General features: G+C 41.6%; 1 protein-coding gene across 3 annotated transcripts in view; it reads right to left on the minus strand.

Annotated features, from left to right (window-relative positions):
* BCAS2 (BCAS2 pre-mRNA processing factor) overlaps positions 1-20,783 on the minus strand; it is a 33,968-nt gene extending 13,185 nt beyond the window's left edge. The window contains exons 1-7 of one of the 3 annotated variants that reach the window (XM_003892435.4): positions 20,623-20,783; positions 20,423-20,515; positions 15,579-15,649; positions 14,380-14,541; positions 9,545-9,595; positions 8,829-8,909; positions 6,382-7,080 (exon numbers count right to left, since the gene is read on the minus strand). In XM_003892435.4, coding sequence (XP_003892484.2) covers positions 6,954-7,080; positions 8,829-8,909; positions 9,545-9,595; positions 14,380-14,541; positions 15,579-15,649; positions 20,423-20,515; positions 20,623-20,715 — 678 coding nt within the window. In that variant the 5' untranslated portion in view covers positions 20,716-20,783 and the 3' untranslated portion in view covers positions 6,382-6,953. Of the gene's footprint in view, positions 1-6,381; positions 7,081-8,828; positions 8,910-9,544; positions 9,596-14,379; positions 14,542-15,578; positions 15,650-20,422; positions 20,516-20,622 lie in introns of those variants that run through there. The other 2 variants (XM_021922461.2, XM_021922440.2) reach the window with 2 other exon arrangements.
* Positions 20,784-21,020: the final 237 nt, after the last annotated feature.

Consider the following 21,020-nt stretch of genomic DNA (forward strand, 5'->3'; position numbering starts at 1 on the left):
AAAACACAAAAATTAGCCGGCGTGGTGGCATGTGCCTGTAATCCCAGCTACTTGAGAGGCTGAGGCAGGAGAATTGCTTGAACCTAGGAGGCAGAGGTTGCAGTGAGCTGGGATTGCACCAATGCACTCCAGTCTGGGTGACAGAGAGAGACCTTGTCTCAAAACACAAAAACAAAACTACAGGTTTATTTATTTATTTATTTTTTAAATAGGGGTCTTACTATGTAGGTCACAAGCTGGTCTCAAACTCCTGGGTTTCAGCTATCCTCTCACCTGAGCCTCCCAAAGTGCTGGGATTACAGGTGTGAGCCAATGTGCCCAGCTAAAAACTGCAGATCTTAAGTTACCGTGAATAACAAATTACTTGGCCCACATCTCTCAACAAACCATAATAGCAAGTTTATTGACTTTTATGGCTATTTCCCAGCACAAACTATGAAACAGAACATCCCACTTCTCCACTACTAAAATTATGCCATAATAAATATAACCGATTATGTTTTTCTTTAAAAATAAAAAAAAAAATCCTAGGTAGTAGTTGGGTGAACTGCTTATCATACTGGGCCAGCTAAGTGAAAGGGGTTCTCTCTCTCTCTTTATTTTATAAAGACGAGGTCTCACTATGTTGGCCAAGTTGGTCTTGAATTGCTGGTCTCAAGTGATCCTTTCCCCTCCACCTCCCAAAGTGCTAGGATTATAGGGATGAGTCACTGCTCCTGGCCAAAGGGTTGCCTCTTAACCCAGGTAAGACCCGGGGTGTAATAGACATGTTATCTTTATCTGCCCAACTACTTCCTCTCTTTGTGGTTTTTTTTTTTGTTTTTTTTGTTTTTTTTTTTTGAGACGGAGTCTCGCTCTGTCACCCAGGCTGGAGTGCGGTGGCCGGATCTCTGCTCACTGCAAGCTCCGCCTCCTGGGTTTACGCCATTCTCCTGCCTCAGCCTCCCGAGTAGCTAGGACTACAGGCGCTCGCCACCTCGCCCGGCTAGTTTTTTGTATTTTTTAGTAGAGACGGGGTTTCACCGTGTTCGCCAGGATGGTCTTGATCTCCTGACCTCGTGATCCGCCCGTCTCGGCCTCCCAAAGTGCTGGGATTACAGGTTTGAGCCACCGCGCCCGGCCCTACTTCCTCTCTTGATAGAAGCGCCATCGTATCTTACTTTGGGGAGATATTATTCCAATCCAATCAACTGCCAAAGTATAGTACTCTACTCTCAATTCTACAGGTATATGATTGATATCTGGCCAATCACAGTGCCCCCAAGTCCTAGCTATACTTCTGACTCTAAGGACTGAACGTGAAATTTAGAGCACATCGATCAAAATCCTCTGAAATAATATATACTGATCTATTTGCTTTCTTCTAAGGCTGCTTTAGCCTGTAAGTCTGGTTGTAAGATGATGTAAGTCTGGAGCTGCCTGTGGCTTTGGCCTCTGTTGCATAGAGGAAGCCTACTTGTAAGAGATAATATGGCCAGAAGGATAAACAGAGAGATGAAAAGTAGGATGACATGGGATCTCTGGAATTTTTTTTTAAATTTTATTTGTTGAAAAAAAAATTTTTTGAGACAGGGTCTCACTCTGTCACCCAGGTTGGAGTGTGGCTGTGTGATCATAGCTCACTGCAGCCTGAAACTCCTGCCTGAACCTCCCCAAAGTGCTAGGATTACAGGCATGAGCCACCATGCCCAACTGGAATCCTTGGATTTAGCTGACGATGTAGCTAGTTCCACCTCTGTGTTTACAAATTAAATGAACCAATAAATCCCCTTTTACTGCTTAAGGTAGTTTTAGTTAGCTTTTTGTCACTTGCAAACAGACTTCTAATATCCAGAAATAAACTTCTAAGGATAGAGGAAGGGAAGTGGATCTAATGTAGTAAATGTTAGTCCTCAGGGTAGAAAGCAGAGTGAAACAGAAATAGAAACTTCTGTTCATGAATAGGTTTACAGAGTGTCCCATTAGTCCATCTTATTTTTGATTCCATGGTATCCTACAAATTTGTATTGAAATTAAATGAAATGGCCGGGCGCGGTGGCTCAAGCCTGTAATCCCAGCACTTTGGGAGGCCGAGACGGGCGGATCACAAGGTCAGGAGATCGAGACCATCCTGGCGAACATGGTGAAACCCCCTCTCTACTAAAAATACAAAAAATTAGCCGGGCGGGGTGGCGGCGCCTGTAGTCCCAGCTACTCGGGAGGCTGAGGCAGGAGAATGGCGTAAACCCAGGAGGCGGAGCTTGCAGTGAGCTGAGATCCGGCCACTGCACTCCAGCCTGGGCGACAGAGCCAGACTCCGTCTCAAAAAAAAAAAAAAAAAAAAGAAATTAAATGAAATGTGGTTTCTGTCTGTGTTCTTCTGGCACTAAATAAAAATAGTACCTTGAGTGGCAGTCTTATGAATAATTTTCATTTTCTTTTTACCTGCATTTTCTGATTTGCCTATAATAAACATATGTAGATTTTTCACCATTTTAAATCAAACACTTATCATTACTCTTTACCAACTATTGTATTAGTTTCCTATCAGTGCTGTAGCAAATTGCTGTAAAGTGGGTGGTTTAAAGCAAAACATATTTACCATTTTACAGTTCTGGAAGTCAGAATACAGTGGGTCCGCAAAGCAGTTTATCCTGGTCAACACTCTGACGGGAGATTTGTTTCCTTGCCTTTTCTAGTTTCTAGACAGCACCTCCATTCCTCGGCTCATGGCCCCCTTCCTTCATCTTCAAGGCCAGAAGGTTAGCATCCTTTCTCCTCTTTAACCTTCCACCTTCTACCTACCTCTTAAGAAGACTCTTGGGATTACATTGGATCTACCCAAATAATCCAGGATAATCTCACTTTGAGCCTTAATCACACGTGCAAAGTTCTTTTGCCATGGAAAGCAACACATTAACAGGTTCCAGGGATTAAGATCTGGACATCTTTAGGGGCCATTTTGCAGCCTTCCACAACTATCTACATGTAAATGAATACGAAAGGTAATTAAAATAAAAACTGTGAAGTAGGCACAGCCAACCCCTGCAAATAAAAGGCACAATTTCAATGGTTGGATGAAAGCTCCCAGGGAAAAATAAGCTGGTCTGGCTTCAGCTTCCCTGACAGTCATAAAGCCTATTCTGGGGAAGTGAGGGAACAAAGCTTTAAGTGATTTCTTGGAAACAAAGGGCTTAATATTGTTGGGGTTTCTGGCCAGCCTGGAATGCTCATTTGGCAGGCATAAGTTCAGGGATGAACTCCTATGAATTTTATACTTGCAAGCTCTCCAAGAGCAGGTACATGGTAGAACATTTCCAGCAGCTCAAGGAAGGAACAGGAACTTCATTAGAACACAGAACACAGTCTTGGGGACTTGGGAGGAAGGGTGGGAGTGGGGCAATGGATAAGACTACAAATAGGGTGCAGCATATACTGTTTGGGTGATAGATGCACCAAAATCTCACAAATTACCACTGAAGAATGTACTCATGTAACCAACCACCACTTGCACCCCAATAACCTGTGTGTGGTGGAGAACAACATGGTCAGATTTTGGGCCAGTTTTCCCCCGGGCTGTTTCTCAGTGTAAAATGATGGTACAATGATAGCAGGCATCTTTGTGATGACAGCTCTCATGAGCCAGTGTTCCAATCTGAACCACTTGCCTTCTACGGAGTGTACATGTATAATCCCGAGAGTCCTTCACCAAGCTCTTTGGACGAGTCCCATCACTGCTTCCCTGTGTTTGGCTGGAAGAGCACACATCCTTCAGAAGCCCCTTAAGAAATGGTACTCAGGAAGGAAATGCTTTTGAGATCTCTTATATCTCAAAGTGTCTTTATTCTACCCTAACCCTTGGCTTAAAATTTGGCTATGTATAGAGTTCTAGGTTGGAAATAATTTTTTTTGTAAGAATTCCAAAGGCATTTCTCCATTATCTTCTTTGTAGCTTCCAAAGATGTTGTTGAGAAGCTTGAAGACATTTTGATTCTTGATCCTTTATATGTAACAATCCGCCCCTCCTCCCCCACTCCATGCCTGCAGAATCTTCGTGTGCTTGGGTGTTCTGTTATCTCACAAATAACATGCTCCAGAGTTGGTCTATTTTCATCCATTGTGCAGTGACCTTTTGATTCTGGAAATTCTATCAATCAGTTCTGGAAAATTCTGAATTATTTTGATGACTTCTTCCCTCCAGTTTTCTCTCAGGTTATTCAGCTACTGACTTTCCAGACTGGTCCTCCTATTTTCTCTTCTCTGTTTTCCATGTTTGTCTTTGTTGGCTTCACTTTCTTTGAGTTTGTGAACTTTAACTCCTAACTTTCCCATTGAATTTTAATTCCTGCTACCATATTTTTAATTTCAATGAGCTGTTTTGTTCTTTCTTAATAAAATAGCATCTTGTATATTATTATGGCTGCAATATCTTCTCTGAGGATATATTTTTCTTTTTTGAGACAGGGTCTGGTTCTGTCATTCAGGCTGGAGTACAGTGTCACATAGTTCATTAAAACAGTAACCGCCTTCTGAGGCTTGAATTCCTGGACTCAAGCAATCCTCCTCCCTAGCCTCCCAAGTAGCTGATACTATAGGCGCACACCACCATGTCTGGCTAATTTTTGTATGTTTTGTAAAGATGAGGGTCTCACTACGTTGCCCAGGCTAGTCTCAAATTTCTGGGCTCAAGTTATCCTCCCACCTTGGCCTCCCAAAGTGCTGGGATTTACAGACATGAGCCATCACACCCAGCCTGAGGATATATTTCTTAAAAAAAAGTTTTCTTCTTACATCATCTGTTTTCTCCATAGTCTTTCACAGATTTGTTTTACTCCTTGTCTTTCACAATGTACAACTGCCTTATCTGGTGATCCTCAACTCTCTACTCATGTTTAAAAGTGGGGAGCTAAAACACGGTTTAGAAGCTGTGTTGGTTAGGGGGTGGTTTGTTGAGCCTCTCTGCTCTGTGTCCTGGCTTGGTCATTTCATTTGTTGGGAAACTCTCAATTTCAACAACTGTAGTAGGTCTTTCTCTTAGGCTGGTCAGATACTCCACAACTCTTTCCATTTCCTTCCAAGAGAAGGCCAAGGGTGGGGAATGAAGAGATGGATGACAACACTCCATATGCATTCATTCCCACAGTCCCTATCTTTAACACAGAAATGTAGCTCTTGCTGGGTGCTATGGCTCACGCCTATAATCCCAGCACTCTGGGAGGCCAAGGTGGGCGGATCACCTGAGGTTGGGAGTTTGAGACCAGCCTGACCAACATGGAGCAATCCCACCTCTACTAAAAATACAAAATTAGCCGGGCGTAGTGGCACATGCCTGTAATCCCAGCTACTTGGGAGGCTGAGGCAGGAGAATTGCTTGAACCCGGGAGGTGGAGGTTGTGGTGAGCTGAGATCGGATCACTGAACTCCAGCCTGGGCAACAAGAGCAAAATCTGTTTCCAAAAAAAAAAAAAGAAAGAAATGTGGCTCTCAATTGTCTTAAGGTACTTTCAAAAGTACTGACCATTTATCATATCATAGATCAAAAAGTTCTAGGTTTATTTTGTATTATAATGAACATCCTTTTATATTTTTCAAAATTGAAAAATAATTTTTAGATTTTTCAATTTATATTTTTCAGTTATTGAGATAAACATCTCAATAATTTTTTTTTTTTTTTTTTTTTTTGAGATGGAGTCTCACTCTGTCACCAGGCTAGAGTGCAGTGGTGCAATCTCGGCTCACTGCAACCTCTGCCACCTGGGTACAAGCGATTCTCCTGCCTCAGCCTCCCAAGCAGCTTGGACTACAGGCACATGCCACCACGCCCAGCTAATTTTTGTATTTTTAGTAGAGACGAGGTTTCACCATGTTGGCCAGGATGGTCTCGATCTCTTGACCTCGTGATCCGCCCACCTCAGCCTCCCAAAGTGCTGGGATTACAGGTGTGAGCCACTGACCTTTCAATAATTTTGAGTCAGTATTTACACATTAAGACTACCTTGATTCATTTGAGACAGGGTCTTGCTCTGTCACCCAGGCTGGTGCGCAGTGTCACAATCATATCTTATGGTGGCTTTGAACTCCTGGACACAAGTGATCCTCCTACCTCAGTCTCTCAAAGCACTGGGATTACAGACGTGAGCCACCACACCTAGCAAGACTACCTTTTGATATGTTGCAAATATTTTTTCTGAATTGGGCACGAATCTTTTATACAATTTAATTCCTTACAAGTAGAGAAGTAAGAACATTAACTCTGGAGCTGGACTATTGGGTTCAAAACCTGACTGACATTTTCTATAAAAAAGCTGACATTTTCAGCTATAAAACCTTGGCAAGTTATGTTATTTAACTGGGGTCTGTTACATGTCCACATATGAGAAAAACAGTAACCGCCTCCTGAGGTTTTTGTGAGAACCAAATAATTTTTATTCATATACATCTAGTTCACCTATCTAAGGTGTTCAGAACAGTGTTCAGCACATATTAAGCTTGATATAACTGTTACCTATGATGATGATGGTGATAATGATGACTCTGTACAGTCACTGTATTTCTGAAGTCTTGTTTGGTAATCAAGAATGTGTTTCGAACTATCTCTTTATTAGACAAAGTCATAAACCAAAAATTTCCAACTTCCTGTACATGTTGAAGGCTTTAAATAAGGATCCTTGGATACAAAATATGGTCCGCATGGCTGAAAATTAATTCTATGACACAATATTATTCTAAAGTCATAACTTACTTTGAAAGCCTAAAGATTTTCTTTTATGGTTACAAAAATACCACCAAGCTAGACATTTTAATTGTGTTGAGATATACAAATAGAATTACTACAGCAGCCCACACATTCTATGATTTCTAAACATTTAAACATCAATGGTTTTGTGAAGATGCTGTTGTCCTTCACAGTTCATTAAAAGTTCAGATGCCTTTTGTGAAAGCCCATCTTTTCTTCTACCTGCTAAACTGTCTTTTCAGAAGTCTTGCCGGATGTTTTCCTTGTTTGCCTCTCCATGTTGCTGCTTAATTTGATAGATTTCATTTTCTAGCTGAACAATAGTCCGTTCAATCTCATAATTCTTACTGACCAGGGATACCCAACTAGAATGGGGGGGGGAAAAGGAAGAAAATTACTCAATGTAAAATTTCTCTTAGAAGATTTTATTTTAAATGTATACACATGTTCACCCAGAGCTATAACACTAACCTTCACTTTTTTTTTTTTTTTTGAGACAGAGTCTCACTCTTGTTGCTCAGACTGGAATACAACGGCACAACCTTGGCTCACTGCAACCTCTGCCTCCCGGGTTCAAGCGATTCTCTCGCCTCAGCCTCCCGAGCAGCTGGATTACAGGCACATGCCACCACGGCTGGCTAATGTTTTTGTATGTTTAGTAGAGATGGGGTTTTCACCATGTTGGCCAGGCTGGTCTCAAACTCCTGATCTCAGGTGATCCACCCACCTCGGCCTCCCAATGTGCTGGGATTACAGGCGTGAGCCACTGCACCCGGCCTAAACTTTACTTTCAACTTTCCATTAAAAAAAATCAAGGCACAATTGTGGAAAAGTAGGTAAAGGGTACATGGAATCTGTATTCTTTCTTTTTTCTTTTTTTTTTTTCCCCCCCAGAGATAGGGTCTTGCTCTGTTGCCTAGGCTGGAATGCAGTGGTGTGATCACAGCTCACTGCAGCCTGGAACTCCTGAGCTCAAGCAATACTTCCACCTTAGCCTCCCGAGGAGCTAAGACTACAGGTGCATGCCATCATGCCTGGGTTCATTTAAAAACATTTTTTTTTGTAGAGACAGGGTCTTGTTATGTTGCCCAGGCTCATCTTGAACTCCTGGCTTCAAGCAATCCTCCTACCTTGGCCTACCAAGGCACTAGGATTACAATGTGAGTCACCACACCTGGCTCTCTGTATTATTTCTTACAACTGCACGTGAATCTACAATTATCTCAAAAGTTCAACTAATAAAAAAGCAAATTAGAAACAGATGAGAGAACTTGTAAACCAGCAGAAATAGGAAAGAGTGATGAAGACAGTATCTAATTTAATCAACAAAAAGGAAAGAGGCAACAGTTTATTAAATTGAGGAAAAAACATGAAAGGGTACCAAAGAGACTGATAACACGTACATGGAGATGGTAGAACAAGGAGAATAACTTGAGTAATGAAGGGACAAAGGGAATGGGAAAGCAAAAAAGAAGAGAGAAATGACACAAATATTCAAGATATTGTATAAAGGCATACGTGTGTATGTAAAAGAACATTTTTTAAAATGTATAAACCTGAGGTACAAACAAATTATCAAGAAACGTATGAAATCTCCCTCCCTACAATATTTTATAAAATTAATTTTTTTCCTTTTTTTTTTTAAGACTAGGTCTCACTCTGTTGCCCAGGCTGGAGTGCATTGGTGCGATTATGGCTCACTGCAGCTTCAACCTCCCAGGCTAAGCAATCCTCCTGCCTCAGCCTCCACAGTAGCTGGGACTACAGGCATGTGCCACTGTAGCTGGCTATTTTTTTTTTTTCCATTTAAAAGGAGAATAAAGGTAGAATTCTATTCAAGGCCAAAAATACTAGACTAAAAACAGGGTATTCTAAGACCAGAATCCTTTAGCAATGGTTCAATTTAGCAAAGGATCCTTCACCAATGGTTCAATTCTCGTTTATAGTTCTCTTTAACACCTTATAGAAAGGCAGAGACAGTGAAGGGTGAATTCAGAAAACAGCATTTTCTTTGACACCTATGCCATCCCACATGAATGCTATTTGAATATTATTGAATCGACCTTAGACTGGGCTAAACAATTTAAAAGATGATGGAATTATAGATACTCACTTTGACTCCATTTCTCTCAATTTAGATCCAGCTGTGAGCTGCATGTTCTTTCTCTGCCAGTTTAAATCTTGAATATGTTTTCTGTAAAAAATTATACAACCTAATGACATTTTAATGTAAGACCAAAACTCAACAGAAAACTCTGTAACACAAGAGAATATCTTAATCCCATGAGAACAATATTATGTACAGTTATAGGCTAACTGTAGAAATTACCGTTCTTCTAATTATTTTTTGATTACAAGTTTCATAAAACATGCTCATTGTGAGAAATCACACACACACACACACACACACACGAGCACACACAGATTACAAGTCTCAAGTCCCTCTTCCCATGCATGTCTCCTTTTTCCTGATAACTCCTGTTGAGTTTTTGCTGGGTGTCCTTCCAGGCTTTCCTATATGTGTGTGTAGAAATCGGTTTTAAAAATCAGATTATATGTGTTATTCTCCAACTTTTTCCCCCTCTAAAAGTGTCTTTCCATGTTTGCAGACTTGCAAGCTGCAAGTGGCAGAGATGTTTTCAGACCTCAGGCCTACTACTCGTCTACTTAGGTAGGGCAAACCCAGTGCCAGATGTTGAACAAAGACAGTGGATCAATTGTTTACTTTCACCTGGCTGCAGTCTCATTGCTTTCTTTTTCCTCCTATTTTCTATTTATTAAAGGTTCACTTTAATAAAGTTCATTCTGTAATAGGAAAAAACAATTTACCTTAACTTCTGAAGTTCTTTCTGTGCGTGTTCAATCATATGAACTAGATTTCTGAAGGAAAAGAGGAAAATCAGATTAAAATACATTAAAATAGTACCAATTAAAAGTGAACTTTTTCAAGTTTTTTTGCTAAAAATCGTATTTATGGAGCTCTGTGCCAAGAACTATGTTGGACACTCCATAATCAAGGACTATCACCCATGCTGGAATGCAGTGGTGTGATCATGGCTCACTGCAGCCTTCACCTCCCAAGATCAAGTAATCCTCCTGCCTCAGCCTCCCGAGGAGCCGCAATCCTCCCACCTTGGCTTCCCAAACTGCTGGAATTACCATGCCCTGCCTGATAATTTGAGTACTTAGGTTGCTTTTCTTATGAGACAGTCTCATTCTGTTGCCCAGGCTGGAGTGAAGTGGTGTGATCTGCAGCCTCTGCCTCCTGGTTCAAGCAATTCTCCTGCCTCAGTGTCCCACGTAGCTGGGATTACAGGCGTGCACTGCCGTGCCTTGCTAATTTTTGTATTTTTTTTTTTTTTTTTAGCAGAGATGGGGTTTCATTACGTTGGCCAGGCTGGTCTTGAACTCCTGACCACAAGCAATCCATCCACCTCGGTCTCCCAAAGTGCTGGGATTACAGGTGTGAGCCACTGCACCCGGCTTTTTTTTTTGGACAGAGTCTTGCTCTACTGTTGCCCAAGTTGGAGTGTAGCCGCACAATCATGGCAGCCTCAACCTCCTGGGCTCAATCGATCCTCCCACTTCAGGCCTTCAAAGTAGTTCGGATTACAGGCATAAGCCACCATGCCCGGCTAATTTTTGTAATTTTTTTGTAGAGACAGGGTTTCACTGTGTTGTCCGGGCTGGTCTTGAACTCCTGGGCTCAAGCAGTCTCCCCACCTTGGCCTTCAGAGTGTTGGAATTACATGCATGAGACATCACACACAGCCTTTTGTCACTTCTTAAACTGTCATGACTTCTTGTCACAGAGAAGATGGAATATATCTGAGTATATCCACTTATTATTTCTCAGCTCCCTTTTATCTCTATATTTCTTCATATACATTTATCCTGTCATTCTCTCCTCCTGTTCACTGCTAGAGAGAGGTGAGAAAAAGAAAACTGTTGTAGATTTGAGATACCAGTCCATATTTGCATGTAACCTATGCACAGCAACATAAAAAACAGATACCAGTCCAGGTCAGCTGTAACTAGCACAGGAGAAAAGTTCAATAATACAGAGTACCATATCATTATTTCAGAGAAGTAATAAAACAGATTTTAATCTCTTTTTTAAGTTTAAATAACAGCTTTATTGAGATATAATTCCACATCATATCAGTTTCCTCTTAAGGCAGTGGATCAATCACCTATAGGGTCCATTTTAACCACATCTGGCCCTAATGTGTTCTTGCTCTAAATCTAATATTGTTTCCTGGCTTTTGTGACTCAAATTTTCTGCTGCTCACCTGAGTTACTCTCCTATCTCTACTGACTGGTTTCCCTGCATTAGTTGCAATTCTCTCAAGACTCAGTCTTTAAACAGCTGTGCCTCTCTAGGCTTTCCCTCAGGTCAACCCTCTTTCCTTGACTTCGACGATCACTCCATGCTGAGGACTACTGATTTTAGTGCTCTATTCCAGACTCTGCCCACCAACAAGGGAGCTTTCCTTTGAATTGGCTCTCCCTGAAAGTTTAGTTTGTCTTCTCCCTTCTCCCACCCTTCCTCTTAAACATACTTTGATAAAATATAGTACACCTCCTCTGGAGAAGTGTCCATTGAATTTGGAGGAGACAAAATATGCTCAGGGGAATGTTAAGCACTATAGAGCACTTTGTGATTAAATGGAAAACAAGTGATGTGCACAGTAATTCTGTGTAGAGTTACTCAGAAGAGGGAGACAATACTAGAAGCAGAATTTCAATCAGGGAAGAAGACAAGTAAGCGAACTAGAGCTGGGCCCTAAACAAGCTGAATTTGGGTAGAAAAGCTAAAGTCAAGGGCAAGTAAAGGCCCAGAGGCAGGATTTATGATAATCACCAGAGAAAGGACTAGTTTGGGTTGAGTTAAAAGTTTACAGTTGAGGGAGTAAGGAAAAGGCCTTGAATACCATGTTAAAAAGCCTGGCCCAGTCAGGTGCTCACACCTACAATCCCAGCACTTTGAGAGGGTGATGCTGGAGGATCACTTGAGGCCAGGAGCTTGAGACCAGCCTGGTCGACATGGTGAAACCCCGTCTCTACAAAAAATACAAAAATCAGCCAGGCGTGGTGGCGTGTATCTATAATCCCACCTACTCTGGAGGCTGAGGTAGAAGAGTTGCTTGAACCCGGGAGGGTTGCAGTGAGCTGAGATTGTGGCACTGCATTCTAGCTTGGGCGACAGAGTAAGATTCTGTCCCGACCCCCGCCTTCACCTCCAAAGAAAAAGAAAAAAAGCTTGGCCCTTACCTTGCAGGTAATAGGGAATTATTAAAGGTTTTCAGGTAAGTTGACAGCAGTGTTCTTTTCAATGTCATATTTTTTCCTCTGCATCTATGCACTCCATTCCTGGAATGTTTTCCTTGTTTCCTTCTAAACATACCAATTTCACCCTTCTTCAACAACCCTCAACTTTATGCCCCATCTTTTTTTTGCTTTTTTCAAACAGACTATAGGTGTGTACCACCATACCTGGCTATTTTTTATTGTTTTCTGTAGAGACAGGGCTTCACTACGTTGCCCAGCCTGGTCTCAAACTCTTGGCCTCAAGTGATCCTCCTGTCTCAGCCTCCCAAAGCACTAGGATTACAGGTGTGAAACACCACACCTGGCAATGCCCTATCTCTTAATGCTTAGCTTACAGACCACAGCACACAATGTAACACTTGCCCCCATACTGCCAAAAATAGACTACTGGTTACTTGGCATAAAACTTACTGTCTCTTCCATTAGATAGAGCTTCTTGAGAAGAATCACAGTTTTCCATCTTGTGAAACAGATTTACTGATGTCACCTAAATTTCTTAATCACCCTGATCCCGTTCTTTCTTTTTTTCCCCCCTTGCAATATATAGATATATAAAAGAAAGTTAGCTGTTGGCTTTGTAGAGTTTCCCAAATTCTGGATTTTGTCCACTGGCATTATGTGGCTACAAATACTTAATGCATAATTCTGAAGATTTGAGAAACAGTATTATCATTTCATGGTTTTGCTTTATTTTATACAGCTATGTTTCAGGAAACACACTCTAACAAAAGTTGTACACACTATTATGAAGTTCTGTGGCCTTTTTCTCTTAAATTCTAAATACACAATCAGGAAATCTCAGGGCACAAAGGGGCCATGCAGATAATCTAACCACCGAATTTTGCAAGCAAGGAATCTGAATTCTAGATAGACAATAAATACTAAAGCTACAGCTAGTTACATGGAACAGAAACAGGTTAGTGGCTTGTTTTGACAACAAATACTTGCTCAAATTTATCTATAATCTCAAAATTACTACTTGTAGTGTTTTGCATTCATTCATGGACATGTGCATAGCAGTGAAAAATCCGGGCTGCTGAGCATGCACATTCGCAGCTGAGGATGAACAAGGAGATACTTTGCCTTCTTGTTTCAGCTCTCATACAGTAATAAGCAGACGATGAAGTTCAAGTTCTAAGTCTGGGATCTGTTAGTGGGGTAGTTTCAAGAAAGTTACTTTACATTTCTCAACTTTGTTTTCTCTTTTATAAAATAAAGACAGAAGTCTACCAGGATGAGTTTATTCTAGGATTTAAGATTATAATCTGTGTGAGAGATATGTATATGTGTGCACATGAATATGTATATATTCCCCCTAGGAGAAATGGTACAGTATTTGCTAATTCAGTGTCCACAGGACTTAAAGAACATAATGCATGACTAATGAGAATCAACTGTTTAAGCAAACTTGATAACATTCTATCAAGTGGTGCTCTGCAAATGGGACCTCAGAACTCTTTTTCTTACAATATTATACATTAAATGTGGTAGTTTGGTTTAGGTCCTCTTAGTACTCTTGAACTTTGGGGTGGGTTTCAAAATAGTGGCCTTTCATATGGGTCGTAGTTCTAGAACATAATTCCAAGAAAAAGTCTAGCTGTATTATTTTTATCCCACTTCCCCTACCCATACTTTGTGGGGGTTTTTTTGTTTGTTTTTTGAGATGGAGTCTCGCTTTGTCACCCTGGCTGGAGTGCACTGGTGCAATCTCAGCTCACTGCAACCTCTGCCTCCCGGGTTCAAGCAGTTCTCCTGCCCCAGACTCCTGAGTAGCTGTGACTACAGAAGCGCCACCATGGCTGGCTAATCTTTTTTTTTTTTTTTTAAGTAGAGATGCGGTTTTACCATGTTGGCCAGGCTAGTCTCAAACTCCTGACCTCAGGTGATCGCCTCGGCCTCCTGAAGTGCTGGGATTATAGGCGTAATCCACCGCACCCAGCTTTTTTTTTTTTTTTTGAGATAGAGTCTCACTCTGTCGCCTAGGCTGGAGTGCAGTGGCACAATCTTGGCTCAGTGCAACCTCTGCCTCCCAGGCTCAAGCAATTCTCATGCCTCAGCCTCCAGAGTAGCTGGGATTACAGGCGCGCGTTACCATGCCCAGCTAATTTTGGGTGTATGTGTGTGTGTGTGTTTTTTTTTTTGTAGAAATGGGGTTTCACCATGTTGGCCAGGCTGGTCTCAAACTCCTGACCTCAAGCACTCCACCTGCCTCTGCCTCCCAAAGGGCTGGGATTACTGGGGTAAGCCACTGCACCCAGCACCTCCCATACTTTTAAAAAGTACTAAAACTTTGGGTGAGATGGAAAGAAAAGGAAAAAAAAAAAGGTTCTTACTCATTGTATACTTTCCAGGCATTACATCCATGCTGTGACATTAGTTCCAGATTCTCAATTCTAACTGCTTGATGCTCTAACTGGGCCATAGAATTGTTTACACATTCTTGCCATGCAGTGATGTCATTTTTTTGACCAGAGGAAGGGGCTGGAAGCTCATATCTGAAATTAAACAACAAAATAAAACCATCTGTACTGTCAAGCCTTTACATCTCTTCCCAACAGAATGTCCCATGAGTCTCCATATAGTATAAAAACTACAGAAGACTGAGGATGTAAACCTTGCAATAATAAGAAACTGATACAGCCTAACAATCAATTTACAAATATGATTTAGCACCATTATGTTCACTTCAATGTGAACTGGTTAAATAAGCAACATTACATTCACATAAAAGATTGTTATATTAGCTATTAAATGATGTCACTGAAGAACATTTAATATTAAGATGTGAATAATATATTAAGGGGAAAAAGTAGTAGACAAAAACCTTTGCTACCATTTTTGTAAAATACTCACACCCACCCATCCACTAACATACCCATTCCCCGGTAGAGAAAAAAAATGAGAAGTGATATGACTCCTTCTATTCCCACTTCACACCACCCAGTCAGTCCTTCAACACTGCCTCCCTAGATATCTATAGATCTGTATCTACAGATATCTATAGATATATATCTATATCTACATCTCTATATCTATCTATAGATCTCTGTATCTATATCTATATCCATAGATATATCTTTATCTATCTATAGCTGTATCTACAGATATCTCTCTATATATAGTTTTTTTTCAAGACTGGGTCTCCCTCTGTTCCCCACGCTGGAGTGCAGTGGTACAATCTTGGCTTGCTGCAACCTCCATCTCCTGGAGGATGTCAAGCGATCTCCCTACCTCAGCTTTCCAAGTAGCTGGGTCTACGGGTGCGTGCCACCATACCCAGGTACGTTGTTTATTATTATTATTATTTTTTTGGTAGAGATAGGGTTTTGCCATGTTGTCCAGGCTGGTCTCAAAACTCCTGGATTCAAGCAATCCGCCAGTCTCGGCCTCCCAAAGTGCTGGAATTACAGGTGTGAGCCACCACGCCCAGCCAACACTGCCAATATTAGCCAGCAAATACATTCTTCACAAATCTCAGCTCATTACTGAGTTACTACAAATTAAATTTTAATTTCCATTTTAATATTCTTACCGTTTCATACTGAGCAATTCAATTGGTTGTCGAGCAGCCAGTCTTTCAAATTCATTTCTCATTATGTCAGTCTGATGTGTAAATCAGAAAAAGATTTCTAAGATCATGTTGACAATTGAAATTAACAATCACCAAAGAATAGATTTAAGCTACACTACCTATTATAATGAATCATTTCCCTTTCCCTAATTCTTCTCTGAGTTAAATGCTCTCTAGAATCACACACAAACACACACAGTCACTTCACATTCAGCTTAGCCAGGAAAAGTGGCATGTATTAAGGAGCCCACAGAGAAAAGGATTAATCCTAACTCAGATGTTCTCAATTCCAGAAGCATGTTACCATCAGTTGGACAGTGCTATGGTTTGAATGTTTGTCCCCTCTGAAACTCATATGGAAACTTAATCCCCAATGTAATAGTATTAAGAGGTGGGGTCTTTAAGAGGTGATTGGGTTATGAAGGCTCAACCCATTCATGGATTAATGAGTTATCACCAGAGTGGGTATGTTATAAAAGCCAGTTTGTCTTTCTCTTGTGTGCCCCTACGTGCCATGTAATGCTCTGTGCTGCTTCAGGACTGTACACCAAGTACACATCAGCAAGAACGCCCTCACCAGATGCAGCCTGTGAACCTTACTTACACTTTCCAGCCTCCAGAAATCTAAGAATTTTTTTTTTTTTTTTCACGATGAAGTCTCACTCTTGTCCCCCAGGCTGGACAGCAATGGCGCAATCTTGGCTCACTGCAACCTCTGCCTCCCAGGTTCAAGCGATTCTCTTGCCTCATCCTCCCGAGTAGCTGGGATTACAGGCGCCTGCCACCACGCCCGGCTAATTTTTGTATTTTTAGTAGAGACGGGGTTTCACCATGTTGGCCAGGCTGGTCTTGAACTCCTGACCTCAGGTGATCTGCCCGCCTCAGTCTCCCAAAGTGTCTTTTCTTTATATTCACCATCTTCTCTAGCAATTTTACTGTTTGCCAAGTAAATGTAGTATGGCTATTCCTCTTTAGGGATGTTTTGGCCAATATCTTATCCCATTTCCGTTCTGCACATTTCCTACCCTGAGTATAAAGAACTGCTTAAAATATTTGTTTGTAGTAATACTTCAGTTATTCCATGTAATTTTAATTTTCTGAGGGCTTCAACTATCTTAACAATTAGACTAGAGAATAAGTATCAAAGGCCTTACAGAAGCCTGCATTAACGTTTAAAAGTTTTGTATTAGGCCGGGCGAGGTGGATCACGAGGCCAAGAGATTGAGACCATCCTGGCCAAGATGGTGAAACCTTGTATCTACTAAAAATACAAAAACTAGCAGGGCATGATGGCACGCGCTTGTAATCCCAGCTACTTGGGAGGCTGAGGCAGGAGAACTTCTTGAACCCGGGAGGCGGAGGTTGCAGTGATCCAAGATCGCGCCACTGCACTCCAGCCTGGCAACAGAGTGAGACTCCATCTAAAAAAAAAAAAAAAAAAAAAAATTTGTATTAAGCATTTCTTTCTGGAGAAAGCATTTTGCAGGCGCTACTGCTAAATTACACATAATCTTAAGAAAATGTAGTTATCTAGTTTCCTGCAAAAAATACCAAGGCATTTTAGCTAGAAAATTCTGCAGTGACAAAGAGTAACAGCTAATAATTAAACAAGAGGCAGTATAAAAATGTGGTATAAGTAGTCTTGAGCCATACAGCACAGGAGGAACCCTTAACTAACTCACATGCTCAGTAAGTGATAGATCTGGAATTTTAGCTCAGCTCTCTCCAAAGACTAACCCAGTGTTCGTGGAGCTAAGTCATGGGCGGCGGGGTCGGTGGGGGAAATCCCTGCTCATGGAGTAGTCTCACCTCAGCTTTGAGAGGCCTTCCTCAACCACCCAACCTAGAGTCACCCAGTCACTTTATCACTACCATTCTCTGTGCAGCATTTATCAACAATTTTTCTGATCTATTTATTGTCCATCTCAACACTCTAGATTGTAAGGTTCATAAGTATGGACCCTGCTGATACTCTTCTCCAATATCCAGCATGGAATAGACCTTCGTAAATAGTTGTTAAGTGAATTAATGAAAGAGTAATTTCAGAGGCAGTTTGAAGAATGGTTAAGGTCTTGGTCAATGAGCCTTTCTAAGCTGCAGTTTTCCCAGCTAAAAAAATGGGGATAGTGAACATAGTTATATAGTTTATAGAGCTGTTTTGTGCACCAAGAAAGACAGTGAGCCCAGTATACATTACCAACTATTACTAAGAAAGGATGCCAAGTGTGGTGGCTCACACCTGTAATCCCAGCACTTAGGGAGGCCGAGGCAGGTGAATCACTTGAGGTCAGGAGTTCGAGATCAGCCTGGCCACAATGGTGAAACCCTGTCTGTACTAAAAATACAAAAATTAGTTGGGCATGGTAGTGCATGCCTGTAATCCCAGCTACTTGGGAGGCTGGGGGAGGAGAATCGCTTGAACCCAGGAGGCAGAGGTTGCAGCGAGCCGAGGAGTTGCATGCACTCCAGCCTAGGCAACAGAGCAAGACTCTGTCTCAAAAAAAGAAAGGATTAAATAATCAGTAAACTAATTACAGGAGAATCATTTGAACCCAGGAGTTTGCTAATTAAATAATCAGTAAACTAATTACAAAGGTATTTAAGAGAGAAGGAAAAAACTGGCAAAAGTATTATAAGAAGTCTGTGATTGAATGCAGTTATTTGAAAACGTCAGAAATCAGTCCAAGAAGCATTACTGTACTTAGTTCTCTCTCTCTTTTTTTTTTTTTAATGAGATGGAGTCTCGCTCTGTCGCCCAGGCTGGAGTGCAGTGGCGCCATCTTGGCTCACTGCCAGCTCCGCCTCCCGGGTTCAGGCCATTCTTCTGCCTCAGCCTCCTGAGTAGCTGGGACTACAGGCACCCGCCACCATGCCCAGTTAATTTTTTGTATTTTTAGTAGAGACAGGGTTTCACCCTGTCAGCCAGGATGGTCTCGATCTCCTGACCTCGTGATCCACTCGCCTCAGCCTCCCAGAGTGCTGGGATTACAGATGTGAGCCACTGTACTTAGTTCTTAATGTGGTTAACATCTACACCTAGGTAACAATATTTAGAAAAAGCATAGGAAAACACGTTCATAGGAACATATGTCTTCTACTTAAAACTTAGCCAAGGCTGGGCGTGGTGGCTCACCCTGTATCCCAACACTTTGGGAGGATGAGGTGGGGGGATCACTTGAGGCCAGGAATTCAAGACCAGCCTGGCCAACGTGGTGAAACCCCATCTCTACTGAAAATACAAAAATTAGCCAGGCATGGTGGCAGGCACCTGTAATCCTAGCTGCTCGCGAGGCTGAGGCAGGAGAATCACCTCAGCCTGGAAGGTGGAGGTTGCAGTGAGCAGAAATGGCACCACTGCACTCCAGCCTGGGTGACAGAGTAAGGCTCCGTCTCAAACAAAAACAACAAACTTAACTATTTTTTCATGTTCCTTTAATGCAAATAATATCTTTTTTTTTTTTCCTCTGAGACAGGATCTCAGTCTGTCGCCAGGCTGGAGCGCAATGGTATTATCATGGCTCACTGTAGCAGCCTTGAACTTCCAGGCTCAAGTGATCCTTCCACCTCAGCCTCCTGAGTGGCTGGGACTACAGGTGCATGCCATCATGCTTGGCTAATTTTTTAGTTTTTCTTTTGTAGAGAAAGGGTCTCACTATGCTGCACAGGCTGGTCTCAAGTGATCCTCACACCTCAGCCTCCTAAAGTGCTGGGATTACAGGTGTGAGCCACCACACCCAGCTGAATACTGCCTTTTAATAATACAATCCTTTCATAAATAAACGATTAGGTATAATGGGAAAAAAACTCCAAGCTGTACATATTGAAATACTTGAATCCAATAATTTAGAAATATCTTACATTTCACTTAGCTAATTAGACCCTAACTAGAATCTTGGGTGTACTTCAAGGTTATATATTTAAAATAGTATCATACTCACTGTGTGGAGAATAGCATCTGACTCCCTAGGCAAGCATGGGGCACTCCTTTCTCTAATCCTCTTGTCCTTATATATACCTCCACTACAGGTCCTTTACATATTATTACACATTTATACATACTATTGTAAACTTTCTGTTTTATATATCTAGCTCCTCATTGTATTGTATTTTTCTGTATTCAGAAACCCTATCTTTTTTTGGAGACGATGCTTGTCTTAAATAAACAAAAATTAAAACAAAGCAAAATACATATTTTTTTAAAACCCACATATTTTTATCTCTATGATTTCAGAATCTAGAATGGCACCTAGCACTTGGAAAGTATTCGTATCAGGGAAAGTTCTTGCCTACATTAATCAGAAATGTGTTAATAAAAACATCGGACAGATTATAGAAAAAAGGAGAAGGCTGAGAAAAGAGTAGTATACACTTGGATATGGTTTGTCCCTTCAGTCATACCGCAAACGTTTGGTAAATAACTAGACTTTAATACGCCACTCTCCAGTGGTTCTAAAGAGCTTAGGTAATTAGGCTTATACATATTAAAAAATTCTAGATCACCTGCTGTAGAGTGACTCTTGGCAGGAGAGGGTCCCTTTGAGAATTTACGCGTGGATCCTATCTCAAAGAATTGTAGCCACAAATTTTTGCATTGAGTCGTGGAGTCCCAGAAAGTCTTCCTATGGATCTTAGAATAAGAACCTCGGAGAAGACTTATCTAGCTAGCTGTTTTCAACAGACTGATACCTATGCAGGCAATGGTTAAAACTGGAATTTAAAAATCACTTTTACGTAGCTGAAGCTCTCAATCCAAAATAAAGGTTCACAGGAATCCTCGTTCATACCCGGGCTCAAGACATACTTACTTCAAAGGCAGAATAATCCGGGGCTGTTAGGTAGCTCAGGTAGTTCTTAGTAGGTCGGTATCTGCGAGTTTCCTCCTCCACCAGCGCTGCAGCCTTAGAAAGAGAATTGGGGCCAGGGTAGAAGCGGCAAATTGTAACATGTTTCTTTCGGTACCGAGCCAGCGAACAGTGAGTCAGCTACAAAGACACCCCGCACTCACCGCCTCCCGCACACCAGGGGCTTCATAACCTTGATCAAAATACGGCAGCGCATCCACCACAACCTCTCCAGCCACCAAACCCGTGCCCGCCATTCTGAGGACCTCAGGTTTGCCTGCGTTTTCTGCGTCTGCGTAAACTGAGTTCTATTTAGATACGCCAGCGTCTGACACTGATGTAATCGCGTTCCCTGCAGATTGACGTTCGCGCATGCTCAGTTGCTAATTTTGAAGGCAGGTCCGCCCGGTATCTAGAAATTGCCGGGCTGCTTTGTTTTGGGCGGACGTGACGTCAGTCTTGGCTTCACTGCGTCAGCGGAAGGCCTCAATTTCCTGTCTTCTGCTTACTGTATTTTTTTTTGCCAGCGAATGGTGGCGATTTGAAGTTAGGGCTTTTCGTT

Source organism: Papio anubis, chromosome 1 (assembly GCF_008728515.1).
Source record: "Papio anubis isolate 15944 chromosome 1, Panubis1.0, whole genome shotgun sequence".
NCBI lineage: Eukaryota > Metazoa > Chordata > Mammalia > Primates > Cercopithecidae > Papio > Papio anubis.